This window comes from Olea europaea, chromosome 5 (assembly GCF_002742605.1).
Source record: "Olea europaea var. sylvestris chromosome 5, O_europaea_v1, whole genome shotgun sequence".
NCBI lineage: Eukaryota > Viridiplantae > Streptophyta > Magnoliopsida > Lamiales > Oleaceae > Olea > Olea europaea.
In genome coordinates this window covers 8,155,400-8,180,627 of record NC_036241.1, presented here as the reverse complement: position 1 = coordinate 8,180,627, position 25,228 = coordinate 8,155,400, and the positions used below count along the sequence as shown (strand labels likewise).

At 31.7% G+C, this 25,228-nt stretch overlaps 1 protein-coding gene across 7 annotated transcripts in view; it reads right to left on the bottom strand.

Annotated features, from left to right (window-relative positions):
* LOC111394543 (WD and tetratricopeptide repeats protein 1) overlaps positions 1-7,087 on the bottom strand; it is a 23,299-nt gene extending 16,212 nt beyond the window's left edge. For 4 of the 7 annotated variants that reach the window (XM_023020399.1, XM_023020400.1, XM_023020398.1 and 1 more), the window contains exons 1-9: positions 6,841-7,086; positions 6,006-6,074; positions 4,737-4,814; positions 3,536-3,670; positions 3,328-3,435; positions 3,113-3,241; positions 1,403-1,518; positions 1,212-1,329; positions 157-262 (exon numbers count right to left, since the gene is read on the bottom strand). In XM_023020399.1, coding sequence (XP_022876167.1) covers positions 157-262; positions 1,212-1,329; positions 1,403-1,518; positions 3,113-3,241; positions 3,328-3,435; positions 3,536-3,670; positions 4,737-4,814; positions 6,006-6,074; positions 6,841-6,912 — 931 coding nt within the window. In that variant the 5' untranslated portion in view covers positions 6,913-7,086. Of the gene's footprint in view, positions 1-156; positions 263-1,211; positions 1,330-1,402; positions 1,519-3,112; positions 3,242-3,327; positions 3,436-3,535; positions 3,671-4,736; positions 4,815-6,005; positions 6,075-6,840 lie in introns of all 7 variants that reach the window. The other 3 variants (XM_023020402.1, XM_023020401.1, XM_023020403.1) reach the window with 2 other exon arrangements.
* Positions 7,088-25,228: the final 18,141 nt, after the last annotated feature.

The window sequence follows — 25,228 nt, the reverse complement described above, 5'->3', positions numbered from 1 at the left end:
AGAGACAAAGGAAATATTTTTATACTCCAGATCATCCATCAACCAAAATTGTCAACATCACTAGACTGGAGATCTTCGAAGTCATGGGATGTGTTGAGACAAAGCTTAATACTTCATAGATTCCAATTTATGAGAGCTCATGATTCAAACACTTACCAGGATTGACATCCATCAGGTACACATGCTCCCCACTGTAACTAATAAGAACCTCCTCTCCGTTAGTACTGAAAGTGACATGAGTAAGATGCAAGCTCGAATGTCCCTGGAAGAAGGATGAGATAATATATTGCTATTGGAATTCCAATTTCTAAAAGTAAATTCACTTAAAAGCAACATAGATGTTGTGTATGTGCACTCGTGCGTGTGCATGGGGGAGAGACAGAATCTGTAGATATGCATACATGCGTGGAGCATATCAAGTAGATACATAATTGATGCATCTCAGAAATGAGAATGGTCTAGTTGAAAAAGAGAGAGAACTTGGCAATATGAGACAGGTGATATACCGCATTTTTTGAAGCAAAGCATAAAAAGAAAAATGGACCCATCTCAAATTATAATTCAAGCAGATTGTCGCTATGTTGATAAATCTAGCATGATCATAAATTCATATTATAAATTCATTGGTCAAGCATTCTTTTCCAAGATCTAGATCAAGATTGAAAACGATACTCATGATCTGATATTACAGAAAATGATTTTTGTTCTCTCTAATGTCAATGATACTCTGAGAATAGCCTGTCCAATATTATTTTGCTTGGTCCAACATTCAAAATCATTGCAAACTCCAGCATGTGGGCAGTACATTGGCCTAACTCATAGAGAACCAAATATTTTAGGTAAAATGATTTTCGAAAAGGTCAGACTCATACCCTTATCATTGTTCTTTTGCAATATGTACAGAATTAAAAGGGGCATAAGATCTCCCAAAAGAGAGAAAAAATGGGAAAAGCCACATTTTATGCATAAGAACTTTCAGATGGAAACATATGTTAAACATGCACTTCAACTCACATAATTTGCTTAAAAAGGTTCCACATCCAACACATCAAGGCCACATCCAACACATCAAGGCCATGTCCTTACAATTGGAAGATTATTATGCATCTATTAATTGATATAAAACAAAAATATAAATAAAAGCAAAAATGTTAAGATGCATTTTATAACAAATTACAGAGTGCTCAAATGCAAGATAATTGTGGACTAACACAATCAGAAAGATGCATTGGGCAAAAGTAGTTAACACAAGGAGGCGGCGGCAACATTTTCTGACTAGATGACAGTGGTGGCAGCATTCGTCTATCATACAGACGAGCAAATGCATCACTGCAAGTATTATCCACAGAGATTAGTTGAAATAACAAATAATTGCCGTACAACTGAGTTAATCATGGAGTACCTCCCACCAACAAGGAGCAAATGAGGCCTAGTAGGACTGATGTCACAAGACTTCAGAGCGAGTGACTGCTTAGGAGGATCTGCCAATGATTTTTTAGCTCCACAACGTAAATCAAGCTGCAATCAAGGAGTAAAACATTTTAACAAGCAATCCTCCTTATAAAGATTTTCAACATATGTATACACTAACAATTTTATAATGGGCCTTGATGTAAATAAAAGAGACAGCTAGGAGAAGAAAATTCAATTTTTGTTTAACCAATATAAAGAAAACACCAAAGCTGCCACCACTGCAGATCATGCTCAAAATAAGCTAAGTCTCAGACAAATCAAATCATCTTGAAAGAAAATGTGCTATAATACACGGACACGGACACGTGTGTCCGACACAATACATGTCAGATACGTCGACTCATGATTTTTCAAAAAAGTACCGACACGACACGTTGTCGACAGGTTCATTAAATTCTTTAAAATTCTTCATTCATATAGTTTAAATTTAATTTTATACTTATTATTGATTTTTTTTTTATTGTTGAAATCTTTTACATATGAGTACTTATTTATTATTTACTAATAATTTTGAGTTAAAAATATATAATGGCTATAGTAAAAAAGGAAAATGATAATTGTAGAGTGCCTAAAAAGTGTCGGTATCGACACATGTCTGACACGGTACCCTAGTTAGAGTGTCCATGCTACATAAAAAATGTGTAACAGTTGGGGCCATGTGGATGGATGGGGCTCTCTTTCCCAATAAATGGAAATTAGTGTAATAGCAGTAAGTCCAATTTTTCTAATATATCCCGTCCACAAAGAAAAAAAGGGTTAATCAGTTCATTCAGATCAAAGTCCTTCATACAAGGCGAGTTTCCTAATAGCTTCCTGAAGCTTCAATCTCAGCATCAACTGCAATGTCTTCCTCTATAGCTCTCTAGTTTTCATGGAGATGGCAGTCAATTTTATCAACAAACCAACACATTGTTACTCCAAGTCATTCGATTAACCAATAACACATCTTACATTAATTTTATTTCTTTGGATTTAAACTAAAATAATGACAACAAATGGTGGTCTATGTTCACTTATGACCTTAGACTACCGCCAGGCCATCTGTTAGCTTTCATGTTAGAGCTAGTGAATCTTCCATTATAGGGTGACTTATAGGTCATTGATACAAACTGTTGTTGGATGTGAAATCCATGGCTGCAGCTTGAGGTTATTAAATGGTGTTGGTGGAGAAATGGTGATTATATACACGGATAAAGTGAAAAGAAAAGTGGTTGATACTGCCTTATAGAACAGAGAAAGAGAGACGTGTATCTGAAAATGAAAGTTGATTCCAGATTCAAAAGGAAAAAATAAACAGAAATCTGGGCCATATTCATTTACCACGACTTGGGAAACTTGGCCAAGCTATAAGAAAAACGACACCTTTTGGTTGGATGTTTTGAGTTTTTCCCCACAACTTGCTCTTTCTTGGTTTACATTTGGGGACAAACCATAAAAAAATTGAGCTATGCTATCGTAAGATTTGAGTCTTGAAATCCTCTAACAGCAGCACCACTCAATACAATTTATTCATGTAATGCTCAAAACAATATGAAAATGTTTAAGAGGCCATAGAGTAACATGCCCTTTCATTATTTCAATGAGCCTGGGGAAGAAAGCAAAAGAAGAAAACAAAAATATATGAGGACTTAGAACTGACAAGAATATTACGACATTCTTGGTGAGAGGACCCAGCAGGAGGACATGAAACACCCTCACGGAGATCATGCTGCCTCAGTGTCCCATCTTCACTGGCACTCCACACCACATTAGGGTTTCCAACTTCCACCTAAAACGGAATAGAAATGGAAATCATTATTAATAGTCAAAGAAATAAAAGATATATCCACTCCTAAGACAAAGAGAAGAGTTTACAGCTAATTTTTTGACCCTATTGGTGTGACATTGAAAAAGTGCAAATGGACTAATAACATTCTCCTCCAATCCTCTCCCATACAGACGTGACAAATTAAAGAGGCGGACCTGCAAAATATGAAGCTGGCTCTAAGTACACAAAATATAGAAACCAGTGAACCGAGTTAACAGCTCATATGTACATTTTGAGTCAGCCATCAAACATTACCTCAGCATCTCCTGCTCCAGAGACAACTAATTCATCTGAAGTTTCAGGAATGAATTTTGTACAAAATATGTTAGTAGAATGACCTGTCTCAATGGAGTGCAAAAGTTTGCGGCTTGTATATGACCAAACATTAAGCTGCAAAAAATATGGACCATTTCCCAACTTAAATCCAGTTATATACACTCTATGCATCAGTTACATCAATTAATCAAGCCCCAATTCATAAAAGAATATTAAGGGCAGAACCTGCTCCTAAGGAAAAAGATGATCCTCAAAACGGCTCAGGTGCCAAAAGGAAAACTTGTAGATTAAATACAATTGATTATTAAAATCAAGTCCCTAAGCTGGAATAAGAAGTTAGGCTTCCAGGAAATTTGGACATTTTAGTTCTTATTTCATACTTCCAAAAAATTCATGTTTTCATTCTTTAGCTGGTTTTTTCTGCTTTAAGCTATTTAATTCATCTCCTTTTTGCCTCTGATTGTCATACTCCTCCCTAACGCGATTGTTAATATCAGGATTTTGTTTCTACTTACTGATCTCCAGTTTTTAAAATATCCCTTACCCAATTCAAAGTACCCACCATATATTTCTTCCACAAATGAACATTGACCATTGAATATGACTTCAAATAATATTTTTTAAGCTTACTGCTTAAAGTTAGGCACTCATAATCCTATGTCACACCAATTTCATGTTCTCCTTATTTGTCTTCAATATAATCATTTTGTAGAACTATCTCTACAACAATCTATCTAATTGATAGAAGTCCTTTTTCTGGAATGATATAACGATTTTAAAGGTTAACACGCTCCTGGAAGAGAATTATTATTAAGTTCCTGTTTGGTTTCACTAAAGAAGTGGTTAAAAATCCAATTCAAAGTCAAAACTTAATTTAACCACATATTTCATGGGACAGAACTTTTCAACCAAACATTCCACCATCTTTTATCAAAATCTACTAGAAATCTGAATTTTATCTAAACCAAACAGGGGCTAAATGATTTATACATGACAGCCTGCATTGTTTTTTTAACTTTCTGTGTTCCTCAGTTTAGGTTGAAAAATGTTATAAAACAGCAGCAGACACGCAAACTTCCATGTTAGGCTCATCAATCATTGTAGTATACACATATCAAGAAGCATAAACACATAGAACCATGGCACAAGGTCTTCCATTCGCTTAATGTCAGTATCATACCTGTGTATCATCAGATCCCGATATCAAGAGAGAGCCTGTTGAGTTCCAAGCCATTGAATTTACGCAACCATGATGCCCCTGCGAAACAATGAATAACCCCTTCAGATTGCAAGCTTTGCATATACATCAATCACTGTTCGCCCATATGCATATGCAGGTGTATAGTGGACATGAGACAATGCCAACTAGCAACAATCACATACCGGCATAAAAAATAGATAGAGGACTATATTCACCAATAAAAAAAATCTGTATCAACATTTAGAGCTGTCTGACTGAAACTCTGCAAAGGTACACAAAACTGCAAACTTTGGACCGAAAGTAAATCATGTCTATAAGAAGTCACAAAACAACATCCATGAAACTATTTTCAAAGAGATTTCTTATTCCTATTACATCCAAACAGAAAAAAAGACTATCTTCGACTTGAGGATTAGTAATTAAAAGCGAACAGCTGTTATCTGTAAACTAATACAGAATCAGTATAGTTCCATAAGAAATTTATATTCTTGTTCAAGATCCTCAAAATTCACTATGTAAAGAATATCTAGGGCCATGCTGCAAACCACACATCAAATCATGTAAATTCTGTAGCTAAAAGTTACGGTATCAATCTCATAACCCATTGTAGAGGTGGAAATCTGGTGGGTTAGGACTAAATAGTATGTAAATAGTTGACGAATGAGCAGTCACCCACCCATGTCGAGAAATGGAAATTTGGGTAAATAGTTTTAAATGGATGGAGATGGGTGTTGAAAAGTCTCCTACACAAAACCACCCATTTAAATAAATGGGTCTAAATGGGATAGGTGATGCATGCCACATCCGTAATGACTTTTGGTGTCCAGCTACAGATTCTCCAAGCAAATCCTCTCCCCTTGTCTATCTACGTGCGTGCCCACTATACCTATTCGCGCGCACACACACACATACTGGTGACAGGCCTTGACTGGTGGTGCCTTGGTGTATTCTATTTGTTGGAGAAAGGTCAGTTTATGTAAATGCAAGCAATGACACGATTTCACAAACCATCAACTCACTCAATATCAATTGTCCAATAAACAAGAATATGATGGTTTAAGGCAAAAGGGCAATAAAAATGCATATGATGGTTTAAGGCAGTGTGCTGGAGATTTACGTACTTTACTACAATCTTTACCTCATTCAGTGCACCAAAAGAATGTGAAGGTTATATCAAAAAGATTCTGAGATACATACTAAGCATGTTTTTAAAAATTGCAAGCATAATGATAACAGTGATATAATCACCTCAAGTTCTCTTTCCAAGGAGAGCCTTCGCACAAGTGAAGAGTGCATTTGCAAAACACTATTTGAATCCTGCACATAAAAGTATAAAGCAAGTGCACTGTCGTCTAAGCACAATAATTATGAAAGTGGAAATCAGATCTTCACATTTGACTGAACACAAACTCAAAACATTTACTGCCCATTGATAGAAAAACTTAAGACCATATTCTCATATCTCTTGCCGCACATATGTCTAGCTCAAGTAGAGATGCTCCACAACTTCATATACCTTCCATTCTCAGGATTTGAGAAGACATTTGGAAAAGTCATGTCGGAGTTCTGACATCTCCAGAAAGGAGATAGAAAACACAGACAACACTATTCTAAGGAACACAATCATCATTTACTTATTTTTCTCTGTCATATATACCTTTGTGGTCACTTTTTCAAATTGACTATACACCTACTCTAATGATTTAGAAGTTAAAAAGGTAGCCTCTTGTTCCAAACCTGCTCTAGCTGGAGATTTATAGTATCAGACCAAATTTTTTCATCCTATAAATTCCTGATTCTAACATGCCTGAGAAGGCAAGAATTTCTTGAATTCTTAACAACGAACTCATAAACCTTTCTCATTTCAGTTCCTCCATTTCCAATCACAACAATTATATTTCCCAAAAACAGTTAAAGATTAAGAAACTGAAAATATTACTAAATCAATCGGAATTCAAAACAGCAACCAAACCCTCAATTCTTAGGCACCAAAAAATAAAAACAACGGAATCCCATACACCTACTTAATCCTATTCAAATTATATTTGAACGCAGAAAAAGGAAACTGAGAGTATTTTCATACATTGTGAACGTTGAGAGCGCGACGATTAATCAAGTCAGTGATGTTGCCGTCGTGAAAACAAAGCGTTTCCATTTCAAGGAAGCTTGGAGGAATCACCTGGCACTATTTTAGCGATGGATTTCTGAGATTTTAGGTAGTGACGATGACGAATTCCTTTGTAATCATTCAGGGAAGCGTCACGAAGTAAATTGATTTCTTTCTTCTCTGGTTTGGAATTTTCTGTATTGCATACCGAATTGACGTGTGTCTACGTGGGTGTACACCAGTGCCCAGTCTGGATCCTTCAAACCCAGGCTCAGTCTGGTCCATGTACCCTTAGTTCGGCCCTATTTAAAATTAAGGCCCTACCTGGCCTTTAGGCCGGATATCATATGTTTATTATTTTTTTAAATTTTAAAAATAGATTTTTTTAAAAGTAAAAATCAAAATAAAATCTTCAAATACCAGAGAACTACATTATTTTTTATAATAATAAAATATTACTCGTGCCAAATTTATTTTTCAAAAAACATATATCTTCCAAGATAAATTATCAATTTATATAAACAAATGAGCGAGTAATAGAGGGAATAGTAAGAGAGATAATGAAAGCTATATAATGGTTCGACATGGTCAATATGAGCCTATATTTACTCCCATAATATGTTTGTGGATTAACTCAACAACAAATTCCATTTTCTTTTAATTTAATTGGAATACCTTACAGCAATTGTAGCTTTGATCCAAGAAATTACTTTACAAAATATTTACATACCATACGGTGAATTAACTAGCATGCAATTCTTGCAACCTTGGAAAAATATTTGTTGGACATCACAACTCACATATTCTTTTACAAGAAGATGGGATGGCAAAAAGAAAGTGAGGATTTTTTTTTTTTTTAATTGATGAGATTTTGACTAAATATATGTTGATAAACAAATCTGTAAATTATAATGCATATATAGTACTTTACAAAATATTTACATACCATACGGTGAATTAACTAGCATGCAATTCTTGCAACCTTGGAAAAATATTTGTTGGACATCACCACTCACATATTCTTTTACAAGAAGATGGGATGGCAAAAAGAAAGTGAGGATTTTTTTTTTTTTTAATTGATGAGATTTTGACTAAATATATGTTGATAAACAAATCTGTAAATTATAATGCATATATAGTTCAACTATTAGATTTTGAGCTCATAAAAATTTCTCTTACTAGATAGATATAAATGTTCAGTTAATTTTTAAAAATCTCTCAAAACATAGGCTACCATATTTTCTATTTTTTGTCTTGTTGTATTCTTCATTTGAAACTCAAAGCAAGTTTATCATAAAAATAAAAATAAAATAAAATAAAAAAATTGAACCATTAAGCAATGTTCAAAATTTAAAAAATGAAGCACATAAATTTCAAACCCAGCCATTTGCAAATGAGATACTTGACAACCATTTTGTGGATTTGAGATCTTTGCTTTTCCATTTTTTAACAATTCACTTTTTTGCATGAGATAAGAATTCAACAACTGTATTTTGCTAAAAGGAAACTATTCAAACTTGTTCACAACCACGTATGAACATTTAATAATTACTATGACATTTCTAAAGGAATCGTTACGATGAAAATATTTGACCTGTAGATAATGAAGAGATAATGCAAAACAAAATTATGTATGTATCTATAAAAAAATGAATTGAAACTTTTTTACTACAAAGATACATGAATTCATAGCAATTGATATACAACTCTACATGTTCCAATATTATTATTGTACATATACACACACACAAACACAAATGTTAACAAAAGAAAATGAACGAATAGTAAAAATAATAAATGCAAGTTCAAAGTTTCTCCTATATATACCGAGTTTCTTCATGTAAGAAATTCAATACATATGTTGATATCAATTTCTAACTTGTGACGTAGTCAACAGATCTCGACTCCATTCACATCCGCGCATAAGGCTCCTATACACTTGGACAAGTCGTTAGAAGTGACTTTCTCCGATGGTAGTAGAGGCGGTCACAAGCACTCATACGATCAAATAATTCAACTTGTACATTTAAGTTTAGGATAAACTTAAGACGTGATCCACAAGTGTGTGTAAAGTCATTGGATTGCAGAGAGAAAACAATAAGACTGATGAATATTACTATTGAAAGTGTAAAATTGTATTACTTTAAAATAACACTAAAAGGGTGTTTGATTGGGATTAAAATTACATTTTTTTAGTAGATTGAGATAGAAGTTTTTGAAATGTGTGGTTGAAAATTTGTAAATCCATAAAAGATGTGATTAATATTAATTGTTTAACTTTGACTTTAATTAAAATCAGACTTTAATCCAAATCAAACAGGCTTTAAGTGTGAGCTTTTATAGTAAAAAAGATAAAGTGGTTACTGTCCAATAAAAAACATGTTACCTCATTTTAACGATTAACGCGTCATCTCCTAAGCGTCGCTTTTGCAGTCATAGATTCAAAGGGCATTTAAATAAACTAACAATTGACTGAGAAATGCCTACTATAAAGAGGTCACATCAATAAATCGCAAAAGATCTTGTACGAAAGATCTCTTAGAAGAGTATCTTGTACAGAAGATCTCTTGGAAAAGGCAAAAGGAAAAAAAATGCATTTATGCATTTGAAGTCTTATCTCTCTAGTAATAGGCTACAGCAACAGATCAAGCACCTCACCTTGACTATGGAGGTTCAACCTCTACATAGCACTTCAATTAAGGTCAACGTGGATCTAGCGAATGCTAGACTTGGTTATAGCCCAGCCCCTGCCCCCAACCCACATGGTAAGAAGGAAGGAATTTTATAGTTAAATTAGCCCAAATAATTATGTTTAGCTCAGCTTCATATTGTGATCTAGCCAAAGTCCAATTATCCAAATATTATTTCATGGTATTAATGAAATGTGTACAAGTTTATTACCAAATAGTTTTTTATTTAATGCATTTTTTACTTATAATTATATATAAACTTTTATAATAAATAAAATTCTATTGATTAGAGCTAAAATAAATTATTTATTTTAATAGTAAGAGACACTATATGTTTGGCTAAGCTTAAAATAATTACTTTTTTTAGTTTTACGAATATTTTCATATATAACTTATTCATACTCATAAGAAAGATATTTACTTATTTTAACCACGAAATTGATGTTACTATCAAAATAAGTAACTTACTATATATTTAATCTTATAATAAGAAATATTTATAAGAACTTATTTATTTATAAGTAATAAGAATATATGTATATTATAGAAGCTAAATCAAACATGGATAAAATTCTTAACTATTTTTTTTTTAGTTTTTTTTATTGTTGGATATATATCATTTGTCTATGTTTTTCATATTTCTGTCAGTTTATATTTTCTAAAGTGAGCATTGATTTCGTATTTCACAAGAAAATGGATGAATATCTAGTGAGACATCTTAAAATGAAAATCTAAACTTCTATTTCATTGAGTGTCTAATACTATGTTATAACGCTCCATAGGCGCGAGATGTACCTTGTGGGGTGGGTGGCATTTGTCATGAATGTAATGAGCATAGTCTCCTAAACGATCTCTTGTAGCGTGAAAATATTTAAAATTTCTAAATTTTAGCCCACTCCTAAATTATTTCTTGGCTACGCCCCTGATTGAGGTAATAGTCACTTTGACTACTTCTATTTGATGGACTTGATTACGCTAGATAGGTCGGTGACATATAGTGCGAGCAGCAGTTAGCTAGTTAATTGGCTGTCACACAGCTAATGATTAAAGCCTCGTAGGTTGAGGCGTAATAATAATTTTCAAGTCTAAGACGTAAGCTTTGGTTGGAAAGTGAAGAGATAATGTATGATAAAGGAAGGCTTACAAGCTGTATCTCGTGTTAATCTTAGCTAAAGTGATGATATGATCGTAGTTGGAGACAGTGATGATGCCTCTGGTGTTAATCTTTTTGGTTTGGAGGCAATGCTAAATGCGCACTTAAGGGGGTTTAACCTTATCGTGTACATCATCAAGATTTGAAAAGTTTTTCTTAGGTGCCTGACATGGTCTTTATGTTTGAGAATTTTTACTCGCATATTATCTACATATACATCCATAGTCTTATCAATAATTTTGGAGAACATCTTGTTCACTAGTCTCTAATAGGTAGCTTTGACATTTTTCAACCCAAATGGAATTACCTTGAACAGTAGAGGCCTCTTTAGTGATAAGAAGGTGTGCTCTTCATCTTTAGTACACATGAAGATCTAGTTGTAGCCTGAATAGACATCCGTAAGGTTGAGTAGCAGGTGCCCCACCATTTTAACTAAAAGTTGGTCTATCTAGGTAAGGAGAAGTCATCGTTAGTGCATGCTTGATTAAGATTGAAAAATCTATGCATACCCCACTTGCCACCATACTTCTTCATACAAACAGGGTTGGAGAACCATTAGGAATAGTGGACTTCTCTGATAAATTCGTCGACTACTAACTTGTTGACCTCTTTCTTTAGTGTCTCATACCTCTCTAGTTTGAGGAGCCTCCACTTTTACCTACGCAAGATGAACCTTTGGTAAATTTTGAGGTGGTGGTAATTGGTTTTTCGGGTCAGTACCAATTATTTCTTAATGTTTCCAAGCGATGATGTCCAAATTTTTGAGTAAAAAATTTTTTAGGGAAACGTTTAGCTTTCTTAATAAGTTCTTTCCAACCTCGAGGGCTTCTGGGGTCCTTGGAGTCTACCTTGAAGCTATCAAGTTCTTCCACAATGATTGCATGTGAATCAACTTCGTAATGAGACATCCAATTTATCCAATATGAACCCTTTTTTTACAGGTCCTTCACTTTTCATGAGTTGTAGTGTTCATGGACTAATCTTCAGAGGGCTACTCTTCTTTAGGGAGCTTACTCTCTTTTGAGGGTTCAATCATTTCGATGTCTCTCCCTTGTCAGAGGTCTCTCCTTCTTTAGGAAAGTAGATCATCTCTGTATTAACTATCACTCTATTGACCTCACAGAAGGTTGTCTTTTACAGGAAGTTCATATAACATTCCTTGTCCTTGGTTTGATTACATTTGATAGTGGCAATGCCATTATCCGTAAGGAACTTTATGCTTAGTTGATGAATAAAGGTGATAGCCAATAATTACTTTAGAGCTGATCATCTTAGCACTCCATGGTAGGCAGACCTATTGTCTACCACGAGGAATTCTATGAAGTATGTGTCTTAAGAATATCTTTTCCCATTTCCACTACAATTTTATCTCTTGGGGTAATGCAATCACTTGTGAACCCAAAGATGAAGTTCACTCAGCTTCTATTGTCCTCCAACATATGCTTTAGCACATTTGCAAGCTGCAATCGTTTTGACCACTGGGGCATTGCAGTGGGGATATTACACCCTTTGACACCTTCCTCAATGAAGGTGATAAGTTCAATCGTCATTGCTCTAGGGGTCTTTTTTACTGTGTAGCTAATCATTAGGTGCTCTCTAGCCTCCCCTAACGTAGTTCTTTTGGCCATTCTTGGATTATCCATCTATGCAAGGGCTTTCAAAGATTGTGTCTATCTCTCAAATAGGATCATTATTAATGTCGATCTTAAGGTATCTTCTTTATCTTTTACCCATTTCAGTGCCTGGATTCTCTCACATCATCCCTCATGTTTGCAAGGAGTATTTCCCTAGAGGTCGCCTCACATATTCTTCCTGCCTAGACAATGTAATCTACCTTGGCGAGGATTTTTTTGGAAAATGATTTTCTCTCCTATGTGATTAGGATTATTCTACTCCATGGCGTTTATCATGTCTCGATAATCAGCAATGTGACCATAGACTAGGTGGAAGGTACAATGGGGTCTTGAGTCCAATTAGGCCATGAGGCATGTTATTTGTGACCTTCTAATGGGTCGGCTAGTCTCCACAGCTACTAAGACCGTCTTGTCATAGGCTAGAGCAGGTATAGCATTAAAAGTGGCTATGGCATAAGCTTGGCCCAATGTGGGGACAATGTGTCTCATGGGTGTTGACGTTGCTAGTTTACCAGGTGGGATACGAGGCCTGTGCCTTTTTTTACCCTTGATGAGGAATCTATCCACCTGCTACTCGATTTCAATTGTTGATCATCTCTTTTTGACGATGTATCCCTAATTAACTCTAATAGTTAATCATAGGTGGTAGGATTCTTGTTATGACCATCACTTCAAAATAGGATGTTCATGTTGAATCTCTCCCTTTAAGGTAGAAATGGCCTTTACATTGACGATTTGTTTGCAATAGATCATCTCGTCGACAAAATGGACTTGGTAGCTTTACAACACTTTGCAAACTCCTTGTCTCATGTCTAGAGGTGTTGGACTGGGCTTTTTCTATGGTTGTCAATGAAAGTAGTTAAGAATTATCTTATTGGGTGTGGCTAACTTTTAATATTTCTAAAGTGGAGCCTACTATGGTCATCTTCAATCCTCCATAAAAGGTCAGGTGGCAACATCAGTGAGGCTCGTTTTAAGCATATTTTGGTTATGTAAATGTTTAGATGTTCTTCAAGAGATCGCTTCTTCCTTTGTATTTGCCATCTTGGAGAGCATGAAATGGTCGGGGTGTGAATGTCCTAGTGCTTAGGAAAATGAGGGGTTATCATCATCGTCATCCGTATCAAAAGCCTGCATGGCCCCTTGCCATTCTCCTCATCTGCCTTGTACCAAGGTGGTTGATGGGGTGGAAAGTTCAAAGTTTGTTCTCTCTCTTTCTCAGTAGATCTCTTCTCCCATTTATTGCTGTCCAGGGCTCATTTTAGAGCCCACTTCTAGTATTTGTGTTTGCACTTGTTATAGGAGAAGTTGCATGGTGGAGTTTCGGTTTGTGATTCTCCTCATGTTATCTCTTCAGTGAGGTGTGCAATGACTCTTCATTATCTATATAATGATGGGGTGGTTGATGGTGTTTAGTCCTTGTCGGAGGGGCCTCTTCTTCAAAGATCTCCCTCTCATTCTTCGTAAACATATGGCTTCTTCATTAGAACCCGTGTTAATAAGATCATTCTCTTCTTCATAGGGGGTCGTCTTGAGCATATTTTCTTCAAAGTTTATCTCAAAACACATTCCTTTGATAAACTTTTTAGATGAAAAGTAAAAAATGGAGAACATTTAGAACTTTTCTTCAAAACTTCTACTTGTTCTTTCTTGAAGAACAAAACATTTGTCAATGGTGAAATGACACTTTCCAGTAAGATTTTCTCATAGGGTTTGCTCTGATTGAAGTATGGATTTTTGTAGATGGTGCCAATCTGTCAACATCACTATTTGATTGGTGATGTGGCTAATAGATGTTAACTTCTCTTGTGCCCATGAATAAAGCTCCTACACTTGGACAAACTATCAGAAATATGTGGCCTTCTCGATGATGGAGGAAGCAGCCTCCAGCACTCCAATGGTCAAATTAGCCAATTTGTATATTTGGGTATGTATGGGATGAACTAATTATGTAAGCCACAAGTGTGTGTTGAGCACCAGATTGTAGAGATGAAATGTAAGAATGAACAATATTACTATTGAAAGTGTAAACTTACATTACATTCAAATGGCCTAAGTTTATACTTTTATGGTAAAAGATGTGAAGATGTTACCATTGAAAGAAAGATATGTAGCCTCATCTAAATGATGGATGCATTTTCTCATAGGCATCATTTATGCAGATTTAGGTTCACAAAGTTTTTGTTAATTTTGAAAAGTAGATTAACAAGTTTCTTAATATGTATCTATAATAGAGATGTCACATTAATCAATCGCGGAAGATGTTTTACAAAGATCTCTTAGAAAATGATTCTGTATGAAAGATCTCCTGGAAGAGGCAAAGAGGATAGATACATTTGTGGATTCGAAAGTTTATCGTTTTGATAATATGCTGCTGCAAATCATGGCACCTCTCTTCAGTCATTGACATTTGGCCTCTACATGACATATTGGTTAATGTGATGACATCACTTCGACTACCTTTGTTTGATGAACTAGATAGGCCAAGTAGGTTAGTAACTGAGTGTGGACCTAAATTGGCTTGTTAGCAGGCTATCACATGGCCAATTAGTAGAGTTAGAGATGACAAAGAAACTCGTCAAATTCAATGCTCGTGTGACCTCGCTCCGAACGGGGTAGGGATAACTCGTTTAATCGAGTATTCGAGAGGATTTCACCACGGGGCGAATACAGGTAACAGGGGCCCCGTCCCACCCCCATTTAGTTTTTTTAAAAGAATTCAATATTTTAAATAAAAAATTTCATGAAATTTCATTAATTCTAATAGAAAATAACAACTAAAATTATCTAAAGAGTATGACAAACAATAAAAATTTTAATTTATCAAATATATTCAAATAATTTAACTTTTAAAAATAAATAAATTAATTTGAAATTTTAATAACTATATTATTGTCTTATTTTAATGAATGAAGACAAGAAAATAAATTATAAAAAAAAATACTAAATGAGGCAAGGGCACTGTCCCATCCCCGACCTAATCGGCCCTTGACCCGAACCCGCCCGGAAACCTACCCCGTTGCCATGCCTAATTGAATCCTTAATAGATGAGACGTAACAACACCATTAATGTCAACCCATTGAAAAATAATTTTTCATTTTAGAGTTTCGTGAATTGCCAATTGTTCTCTATCTCTCTCCTTAATTTTTGAAAACTTTATATATGCAAAATACATGGATAAATACAAGTTTTGTATATATTCATAATGACTGCTAGAGAATATTTTGTTAAAAATAGCACATTGTTTATTAAACATGAGTATATATGTAATAAAATTCAAATAGTTTAGACACGTAAAAAGAGAAATCACTCTTTTTGTATATTATGCCCTTATTTGAATCCAATTTTTTTTTTCAAAATTCTTGTTTTTAAAACTCAATTTCAACCACACATTTCAATAAAATAATTTAACACGTAAATCAAAATTTTTCTTACTCTTTAACCATGCATATAAGCACGAGATGGGCAAATAACGCTACATCTTAGGAGTGAGCAAAAATAAGCTATCAAGTACCAAGTTGACCTCTTAATATGCACCTATGCTCACCTATTAATTTTTTTCTTTTTTAAAAGCCTTTTATTTGACTTTAGTTTTAAGTTTTAAGTTTTTAAGTGACTTCATACATTTTGAAAAATTTCAAACAAAATAGTCTAGCTTTTACATTTTGAAAACTTGAAAATTGTATAATTGGCTACTTTTTAGAATTATTGACTAAATATATTATTTTATAATTTGTGATGTTTATTGGGTATTATTTTAATTATTAAATAATTTTTACAAGAATTAAAAATTTAAAATAATACAAAAAGTAAGAAACCATTTTTTTCATATCTTTGCCTCACCTAGGTTTGCTTAGGCTCTCGTAAAAGCTTGATAATTTGCTTCCACGCATTATGCTTTTTAAAACAATGACACACACCCACACACACACAAGTTAAGACAGCCACGCACAAGAGACTATTATGTTTCCAATACATAATTAGTAGAACGTTATCTATCATATATGTGAATTCATGCAATGATCACAAAAATCCCCTTGTTTGTTCTTTTTTTAATCCTTTGCATGCGCACCAAATGATACATTTTGACACATCTTGACACGTTTAAAAAATTGTTTTAATTAAAAAATTGAAATAAATGAAGCAAGGTTACAAAAAAATAAAATCTCAATGGATTTTTAGTACCTTATAAAATGTATAGAAATATATGTATAAAGAAATACACTTTTACACATTTGGTAAGTTCGAATATTAAAATAAATTTATGTTCCATAAAAATGTCGTATATTTAAGACACATTTTAACAAGTTTGATATTATCAAAATTCACGTCTTTATATTTTATCTCAATATTTACTCCATTTGAGCTACAATTGCATATGAAGTCCCTTGTTGGTGGCGGTGTAGATAAAAGGTCCATAATATCTTGACATGGTTGTTGCTATTTTTCTCAAGATTTTCAGAATTTTGATTTTGATTTTGATTTTGATTTGTTGTTGCTATTTTTCTCAAGATTTTCAACATTTTTTATTTTGATTTGGTCTTGTATCTTCTTTTTGGTTAGTTTTGGAAGAAAAAAAAAGTTAGAAAAAACGGAGTCATTGGATCAAAAGTAGGGAGTTAATTCTTGTGACAAAGATAGGACGATGATGCTCATCTAGTAATGGTGATGAAGTGGTGGTTTTGATACATGCAATGGTGGAGTTACAAATCTGTGTCCATGATATTGGGTTGGTGTTGGACTAATAATGCTTTTATGTGTTTTATGGTGATGATCAGTGACCGCTAATGGATTTTAGGTTGATTACTTTGATAGATGTGGCACCAATTGGACTCTTAATGGTGTTTAAGTGGATTCCTTGACTATGGTGGTGGTGATTGAGGACGATGTTGATGGTGGACATTATGGTAGTGATTGTTATGATAGTTGTTAGTGGTGGTTTGGTGGTGGTGCAACGGTGATGATATAATGGTGTAGCCCGTAATAATAATAACAGTGGTGTAACACGGTATGTAATCATTAATAGCAACGATTGTAGAGATGTAACACATAATATTACAAGTGGTGATGGTGGCAACGACAACATCAGGTTGAGTGTTAGAAGTGTAGCGCATTTTGTTATAAGTGATGGCAATGTTTCTAATAGTAGTGGAGTGTGTATAACATAATAGAACACTAGCTGTCACAAAATCTAGTGCAAAAGTTAAAAATTAAAAATTTTAAAATTGTCTAGTAAATATTGACAAATATTTTATTCATCTGTAAATTGTTCCATTTTATTAAAAGAATTACAATGGACTCGAATTGACCTTACATGGCACTAGGCCCTATGAAATTAGGGTGGCCATTTGGGGTCTGGCTATTAGGCTAATAGGTAGCCCGAGCCTATTGCCACCTCTAACCTCAAGTATCGTGTAGCGTAGTCCTCATGAACTACGAATTGGAATTTTCCTTAATTTTGATAAATTTGATCAATAGTCATCGAACTTTCAACAAAATTTCATTTGGGTCACCAAATTTAATTTATGTTAGTTGGCAACGCATTGTAACTAATGTTCCATATAACAATTATATGACACTCTAACAAAAGGCAAATTGAAAGTTATGACTATCTTCAAATAAAAATGTAGATGTGGTGCATGCCACACAATAATTATGTAGAGGATATATTATAATATACATAATGTCCGTCCCATAAAATAATATAGTTACATGGTGAAAGTTGTATAATTACCCAATAAGAAAATAATATGGCCCTGCATATCTTAGTCAAATCCTCTAAATATTTTCATCATGTCACTCAATCAAACTATACGACAAGGTATAACATGCATGAACAATAATGGTAAGTAAAGATGATAGTGCGTGTTATGCACATCCAATCCCACATAGGGCTGAATCCCTATTGTGATGCGCCATTTAAACTTAATGTAATATGGAAAAATAAATATGTTCGACCTAGTGCATGTAAGTCTATCCAAGGCCAGTAATAGATCTCATGATACTATTCATATAACGGTGCTAGACCTAGTATCCTATCCTTGGTTTCCCTTAGTAATTGTTGAGAGCCTCAGTTAGGTATTTTCATTTAGACATGAAGAATATTATTTACATCCATAAAGGAATTCTACTCATGATCAACCAGTTACGTAACTCTTATGAATGACAGCATATCATAGAAGCAGAATCTTACTCAATGTAATAATATTATTATACAACTAAATCATATCAAAGACATGTAATAATATAGATTAGTCATGTAACAGTATCATATACATCACATTCTATAATTTAGCACAAGACTTTGTATTGTAGTTGGATCAATCATATTTACCTCATCAGTGTAGTCAGCTCAGAATCTACATAAAAGTGAACATGTGTTAATCTTGATAATATTGCCTAATCAGATCAACTTGGATTAATAATACCAAAAATGGGATTTCGAGAGTAAAATGGAACATGATCATCAACTCCCTAGACATGGGTGTCAATACCCTCCCTACATGGCATTGATACTCTCACTCGCCTTGGAAAGGTCGTATGCAAATGGACCTTTTCCCATTAATAAAAAAAAATTAGGTAATTAAAGTTTTTATTGTTTTTAATTATTTTTTAAAGTTCAAGTAATTCATGCAATTTTGTATTTTCAAAAGTCTCTCAAATTATATGTTCTACTTTATAGCTTCAATAAGAATGCCTAAAAAATACAAATAAATTCCTAAAATTCATATAAAATTTGTGGATGTTATATTATAGCTACCGATTAAGAAAGTGCATATTTGGATGTTATATTATAAGTTGATTAAACACAACTTTTTTACATCCGTTTTATGAACACAATCCACACATTTGTAGGTCTGGTGCTTAGATTTTAATTTGAACACTAAGCCTTAACTATCATCAAGTTGGGAGACAACAAGTAATAGAGTGGTAAAATTTGATTGAGATAAATTAAAATTTAATGATCCAATTGATATTCTATATAAAGTTCAATTTACACTACTAAAATTTCTCCCTTTAAGCTCGTAGTCTGCTTATAACACAAGAGTCAGGTTTGAAAGTTGTATTCAATATGATATTTAAAATTACTTTGAATAAAAAAAAAAAAAAAAAAAAAAAAAAGGAATCCAACTCTCAAATTAATAATATTACAAAAAAAATTAAATTTATATTCATGTAATAAGCATTTAAAATAGAACAATATATACAATGTCAAGTTCTTCTTTTTTGATTTCATGTATTATTCTCTTTATGTGCTTTTTTATTATTTAGTTATTTATATTAGTCAAACCACAATGTAGAAATATTTATTTACACCGTAAATGAAATATAACTTTATAAGATTGTGCACTTGTTTGAGTCACATTATATTTCTAAGAATGCATTTTTTAAATAGTGTATTGATAGAAAATGTGTGGATAAAAAATGACGAAAAATTTTGGATTTGCGTGTAATATTATTTTATTGAAGAATGTGTGTTGAATGATGTCAAATCACTGTTTAAAAATGTATTTTTTTTTTTTAAAAATGTGGCTCAAACATAGCCTGTGAATGATATAACATCTGCTGTAAATTATATATTTATTAGTGAATAATCATTATATTCTTGCGGTCTTAGTTATTATGTAGTTTGTATCCCTTGCAACCCTAACTCTTATTTATAAATATGGAGCTTTGGTTATTAATGAAATGTGCACAATTCTATCGACTTCTCTACTTTCTTCTCTCCTACTTTCTATTTTATAGCACGCTATCATTACGAAATTCTAACTAATTCAGTTAGCAAAATTTATTTATCTTTTTACTCCCAAATCTTTAACCAAGTTGAGGTAGAAAAAATAATTTCTTTTAAGAAAAATGAATGTGACATTACTTTATCTGTATCCAATAGAGATTTTAATTTCAATTCATCTTTGTATTACAAACGAAATTGATAGAAAGTAATAGTTTTTATATAAATACAATCATATGTCACGTGTACCAAAATTAAAATTGATGATAAGTGGAAAAAAAAAAATTTATATGACTAATGGTGTCCCATGCAAATCATTTATGATTGTATAATCCCTCTTTATTGTTATTCATCATTTAACTCTAATCCGCTAAGCCATCAACATCAGTTTAATTCTAATCTACTTCTTTTTCTTTTTCTTTTTCTTTTTTTTTGTTATTCGCTATTTATGATTGTATAAATAATCAGTTACATAAGTTTAATTGATGTTGAACATTGTTAAACTATATTAAATTATATCTATTAAACAATTTCATCAATTATTACATTAAATTGATGTTCGTCGTTTATGAGCCCATTCGACTTTTAGGTGCTATTTTATATTTTTAAATTGATATGTATTATATTTTTGCTCTTGAGAAGTACAATTCTGCAAATATTAACATTATGCTAGAAAACATGGCCCTAGCACAACATTATTAATATTTTAGAATATTTTGACATATTGCTAAAGAAGAAGTATGCTTTTATATTAAATCAATATACTAGAAGAATAATCAGTTATTGTTCTAGAACAAAGCACAATCCAGATATTTAAATATTCTAAAATAATATTATAGAATACTTTGAATCAATTATACGAATGAATATCCAAAAGAATATTGTGTTGCTCTGGAAGAAGCTCAATTCTAGATTTATTAATATTTTTTTAAAGAATATTTTATTGTTCTTGAAGAACGCCAAATTTCGACAGTAAAATATATGTTAATATTTCAATGAAATATTACTTGCTCTCAGATAACGAATTTTATAAGATTTAATATGTTCCATGACATGAGAAATTTTGTAAATCTAATAATATTTTAATTCAATGATATATATATGCACCTAAAGAAGAAAAAAAATTATGATATATCAATATTCAGGCAGAATATTATATAATTATTCTAGAAACAAGTAAAACGTTATAAAGATTAATATTTCATAAGAATATAATATTATTACTATAGAAAGAGTATAAATTTTAAATCAATATTCCAGAAATATATTTGATTATTAATTACCATTCATCCAGAGAATATTTTAAGTTGCATCTATAGAAGTAATAATTAAACGGCTCATTGTTATTTTTGAAGAAAAATAACTTTCTATTGTTTTAATATTTCAGAACAATATTAATTATTGCTTATGAAGAGCATAATATTTTGTATTCCAATATTCACAAATAATATTATGTTATTGCTCTTGAATAAGTATAAACTTGATGTATTAAACTGATTTAAGATAGATCATCTTGTATATCAGTAATGAAGAAAATTCAAAAAATCTGGACAACCTAAAACAATTGTGATCAAATGTTGATAGCTCAGTAATACGTGATCTGATCATCATGAAATTGGGACATTAGATTCAGAACTTATTGTTCTTCAAATCTAGTTAAGATTAAGATCAAACAGTACATTTTTTAGAAATCTCTATGAGAGCAGTAACAAAAATTTTAATTGATTAGAAGGTAGTGAATTTTTTTAGACAAAAAATTTTTACATTTATTTTTTCAAAAAATTGAGAATACTTAAAGTTATCCAAAAATATTTTAATTCTTAAATATTATGTTGTTAATCTTGTTTAACGACCGACTTTATATTCATTCAATATTTCAAAAAAATATTGTATTATTGCTCATGTAGAGCTAAATTTTTACTTTTTAAAAATATTATATAACTCGAAAGTTCAAATTTATAATAACACTATTTTAAAATAATATTGTATTCTTGAGCTCAAAAGGTAAAATGAATTGTTAATAGGGATGACTGTGGAACGGGTTCCCCAATCCCCCAGTGGGCAATTTCCCGCTCTATATCTGCTCCATTACTCATTTAAGGTGGGACAAGGTGGATTGGGTCGAGGGTGGGAAAGGACGTGGCCCTTTCTCCATTTACGAACCCATTTAAATTTTTTTTTTTATTTTTGATAATTCATTTTGTTACACCTATTCATTAAAATGAAACAATAATATAGTTATTAATTTTTATTTTTATTTTTGAAAGTTAAATTATTCGAATATATTTGGTAAACTAAAATTTTTATTTTTTTCACATTCTTTAGATAATCTTAGTTATTATCTTCTATTAGAATTAATAAAATTTAATGAAAATTTTCATTTAATGTATTGAATTCAATCAAAAAAAAAAAAAGGACAACGCCCTTGTTATCTATACCCGCCCCGAGGCAAAATCCCCTATTCCATGCCTTCCCGAATACACGATTTAATCGGGTAATGCTTGTCTTGTTCTGAGCGGGGCCTAATAGTATCAGGATTTGACTGATTTTTTTGCCATTCCTAATTGTTAATACCAATATTTTAGGAGATTATTATATTTATTCTTTTGAAAAGTATATATCTCGTTGTGTAAGTGAAGAATCACAATATAATATGAAGAAATTTGTATTGATGTTCCTAATGAAACACAACTCAACTATATAAATATTGAAGAAAAATGTTATTTTGAGATTCTTAAAGAAAATAAAATTTTTATATAAATCAAAATCTTAAAAAAAATATTGTGCTAGCCTCGAAGATTAATTTTATATAAGTTTGAGTCTTATAATATGTTAATGCTGCTGGAGAAATATATTTTATACACAAATAATTCATTATTCTAGAAGAATATTTGGTTATTTTAAAGAACAGTTTATACATATTAATATTTTGATAAAATATTTTATCGTTTATAAATAATAATAAATTTTTTTAGCCATTCGTGAATAAATCAAAAGAATATTGTGGTGTTGCTCTTAAAGAAGCATGATTCTACACCTAATCATATTCTCGATGAATATTTGTAATAGTGCTCTCGATGAAACAACTTCTCAAAAGTTATAGATTCATTCAAATCAATTATTTTTATGAATTTGAAGTTTGTTGATTCGAAAATTTTTATGACTTAATGTAGTGTTTAGATCATGATACATGTGTAAGCTACCTATAGTATATACAAACATCCAACTAAACTCACGATGACTCATCAAAGGAAAATGCGAGAATGATGATAATCAATACAATATAATATTAAATTTTGCAAATTTGATTATAAGGCTCTAGAAGAGTCAATATTATATTATTTTCATTTTCTTCGTTTTTACTATATACGTACATTCGAAGCAAACAATGTATTGAAATAGAAGTTTAATTATTGATTGTATTATTATTTGACATGACCATTTAGATCATCATCAAATCAATAATAATGCAAAATTGAAATCTAAACGAATATTAAATAAAGAACCAAAAGATTCTCTTATCCAACAAATTCCTATATGATATTTGTTTTCTTTATTGAAAATTGGACACTGACCATTACTAGCTAAAGTATGAATTAAATTTTTTATATTTTTTGAAATTAAATAGGATGAGAAATGAGATCCTGTCACCCTCTATATTGACCATCTAAATATTATTTGTATCTAACATAAATGATACATATACTAAATGATTGCACAATGTTTGCTACATGAAGTTTGCGAGATTATTCGCTCGAATTTATATTATAAGCACAATTTTTAAATTATTGAATCAAGACATTGTGTCACGTCAATGCTAGAAAGTTAAATTTCAACATTTTTATAAGTGTTAGTTGGAATGATGATAAATGGTTTAGTGCTATTGTTTGTTAAAGGCATTCAATTAATTTCTAATCATTACTATTGATAACAAAGTGCTGCCCAGTTCTATTTAGAGAATGTTATTAGCATCATGCCAATATCAAAATTTTTTTCATTATAATTGGCTTAAGATCAGGGCTAAATTTTTTATCTAATTATTTTCATAGTGCAACATATATAATTGATGCATCACGATCATTGAGATAAAAAGTAAAGAATGCTGAGAATATATATATGTTTGAACCTTTATAAAATATCTTAAGCTCTAGTGATATTTTGACCCCGTTTGGTAGCTATTTTTTTCAAAATACATTTCTCTCTCTCTTCTTTTTAACCACACATTCTTTATTAAAATAATATTACACGTAAATTAAAAAAATTTATTTTTCAACCACACATTTCACATCAATTTACTATTCTAAAATGCATTTTTATATAAAAATGACTATCAAACACCCCCTTTATGACGCGATTTGCTGATTATCAATTTGACTAAATAATTCTCTTAGTATTAGGGAAGAAATTAAGAAGTTGGAAATAATGTAAAAATGTATTATCATGTTATCAAATCCTTACAAAAGACAATTGGAATCACAAAAGATAATTTATTTAGATGCAATTATTTTGAAGAGATCAACAATATCTTACTCACTAACTTTAAATGCTCCAATTTGAATTGGTATCCTCAAAGTGGAATTAGTTAATATTATACTTAATAAATCCATGGCATGACTAAAGCGTGATGACATTCAGTTCTAATACAAAAAATTCTAAAAGAAAATAGAGTAATTAGCAAAAATAGTCTTATTAAAAAGGCATATACTCTTGATAAATATTTAGACATATGAAATTTTAAAAACACAGAAGAGATTCAGGTACTGGAAATAATGAAGTTTAAGATATCTCAACAAGTTATGTCATTATAGAGAAATAATTTGAATAGAAAATAAAATTTGTTGACAACAATTTTTTATATTATGTACAACACTTCATTTTGAATGATAGTGAGGATATTGAAGAAAATTTGTCTAGTAATACCAACATATAATAATTGGTCAAATAAAAGAATGCAATCTTAACAAAATTGAACATACTACAGAAATTTGAAATTTCTGAACCTGCAACCCGAACACCTAAAATAAAGTCGTAATATATAATGCACGACTATTAAAATAAATTTTGGAAAAACCTGTATCAACAGAAAAATTAATCTGTGGTGGATGTATCACAAATCTCTATTTTGTTAGCCTAACAATGCATAAAATTTTATAT